At 37.4% G+C, this 1,858-nt stretch overlaps 1 protein-coding gene across 1 annotated transcript in view; it reads right to left on the reverse strand.

Annotated features, from left to right (window-relative positions):
* The window catches only part of LOC110271937 (ethylene-responsive transcription factor ERF021-like), a 3,300-nt gene continuing 1,628 nt past the window's right edge, over positions 187–1,858 (reverse strand). The window contains exon 2 of the mRNA XM_021123639.1: positions 187–1,702. Within this exon, the coding sequence (XP_020979298.1) occupies positions 1,104–1,702 (599 nt within the window). The 3' untranslated portion in view covers positions 187–1,103. The remainder of the gene's footprint in view (positions 1,703–1,858) is intronic.

Genomic DNA, 1,858 nt, shown 5'->3' on the forward strand with positions numbered 1-1,858 from the left:
ATGTTGATGATGAATTTTAAATATTAAATTTAATTTATTAATAATAATTAATTAATATATATGACTCAAATTCGGTAACCTTATAATTTAGGAGACAAAAAAGAAAAGGCTGCCAAATATAGAATAGCATGAAAGTAATGAGAGAGTAACAAGATCAAATACTGGCACAAGAAATGATCTCATGAAACAAAAAAATCTAAGTAGTGCTTCATCTACTTGACAAATGGAATTCCAATACCTTTATTTAAACAATAGAATATGATGATTAAACAAATGACACCACAGGCCTATGAAACACAGCCAGCAAAACAATTTTGTGACATTGGGGTCTCCTCCACTATAATACAATACAATACATAACATTATAACACTCAATAAACTCTTAATAATAATAAATATATGTTTTTGTTTTCACTACCCCAAAGCACTACCTACTTTGATAGTTACATAAATGGGACCCTCCAAAAACACTGCCTTACTTTGTGTGGCAAGAGTTACAAATGGCATTCCCTCAAAACAATTGCAAATTTAATTCAATTCTAAATGAAACAGTAGTAACATATATATGTTCTGATGGATGATTAATTATTCTTCTCCATCATCTCAGTTAATCAAATTTGCCATAACGCACACATGCATCTCCACATGGTATGCCTATGCTTCAAGATCATCAATTTTAATTTAGCTGTAAACCACTGCCTATGTTTTGCAGTAATTAAATCCAACTACCACTAAACAAAGCTCCCTGTTTCTTATGTTTTCTTCATTCAATTCCTGAAATAAAGGAAGAAATGAAAACAATAGGAAGCAATGACTTCAAAATTCTGATTTTCTTCTTCAATTCCACCTTATTCATCAGGTCATTAAAGTCACCGCATAAATCAAATGGAGTTGCTGTCATCCTCCACCCTTACTCAAATATTAATACGTCACCTAAAATATTTAATTCAATACAAGTAGCTCCCAATAATAATACATTATATTACTACTATTATACCTAAGACCAATTAAATTGTACTATATACCATATACTATAAGTTATATTAAATATCATCCTTACCCTGAATAAATAATAATCCTGAACCTTAATGAGAATTATCCATCTAAGGATCCCAAAGAGAATCATTCCACTGCACATTTTCCTCATCAAAAGTTTGATCATACCCATTATTTGCAAACATCATTGAATCATCCATCATGAATGTGTCCGGCATTTGCATCCACGACTTGGGTGAGTCCAAAGGGGAGTCATTGATGGCTTGAATCTGCGTTGGGGATAGTCTCACCGTGACCGGCACTGCAGCGGCCGAGCCCGGCGATAAAATATTATCACCTGGCTCAACCGATACAGTGTTAGTCCTAAGCCTGAGGGCAGCCTCGTGCGCGGCCATTCGTATGTGGTCGGCATTGTTGCTGAGAGGGCGCGGGAGGGTGGCCGTAATGGCTTGAAGGGATAGTCTCACCGTGACCGGCACTGCAGCGGCCGAGCCCGGCGATAAAATATTATCACCTGGCTCAACCGATACAGTGTTAGTCCTAAGCCTGAGGGCAGCCTCGTGCGCGGCCATTCGTATGTGGTCTATGTGGTCGGTGGAGACCCATTTTTCCTCTTGCGGACACCTCTGTAGGGAGAAGTAGCAGGGCCGGTAGGGTTGTGATGGTTGGAACTTGAAGAAGGCATGTGGCATGTCAAAATGTGGTACTATAAGGTATGAAAGATTATAGTATATAGTTTTAATTCAAGAATTACTATATAGTAATTAATGTGAAAGTTAGTGTGTGCCAGATATTGGTATTTATAGGCAGGCATTCATGTGCGTGCATTTCAAATTGAAACGTGGCAGGATTATGAGCCTCT

This window comes from Arachis ipaensis, chromosome B05 (genome assembly GCF_000816755.2).
Source record: "Arachis ipaensis cultivar K30076 chromosome B05, Araip1.1, whole genome shotgun sequence".
Taxonomy (NCBI): domain Eukaryota; kingdom Viridiplantae; phylum Streptophyta; class Magnoliopsida; order Fabales; family Fabaceae; genus Arachis; species Arachis ipaensis.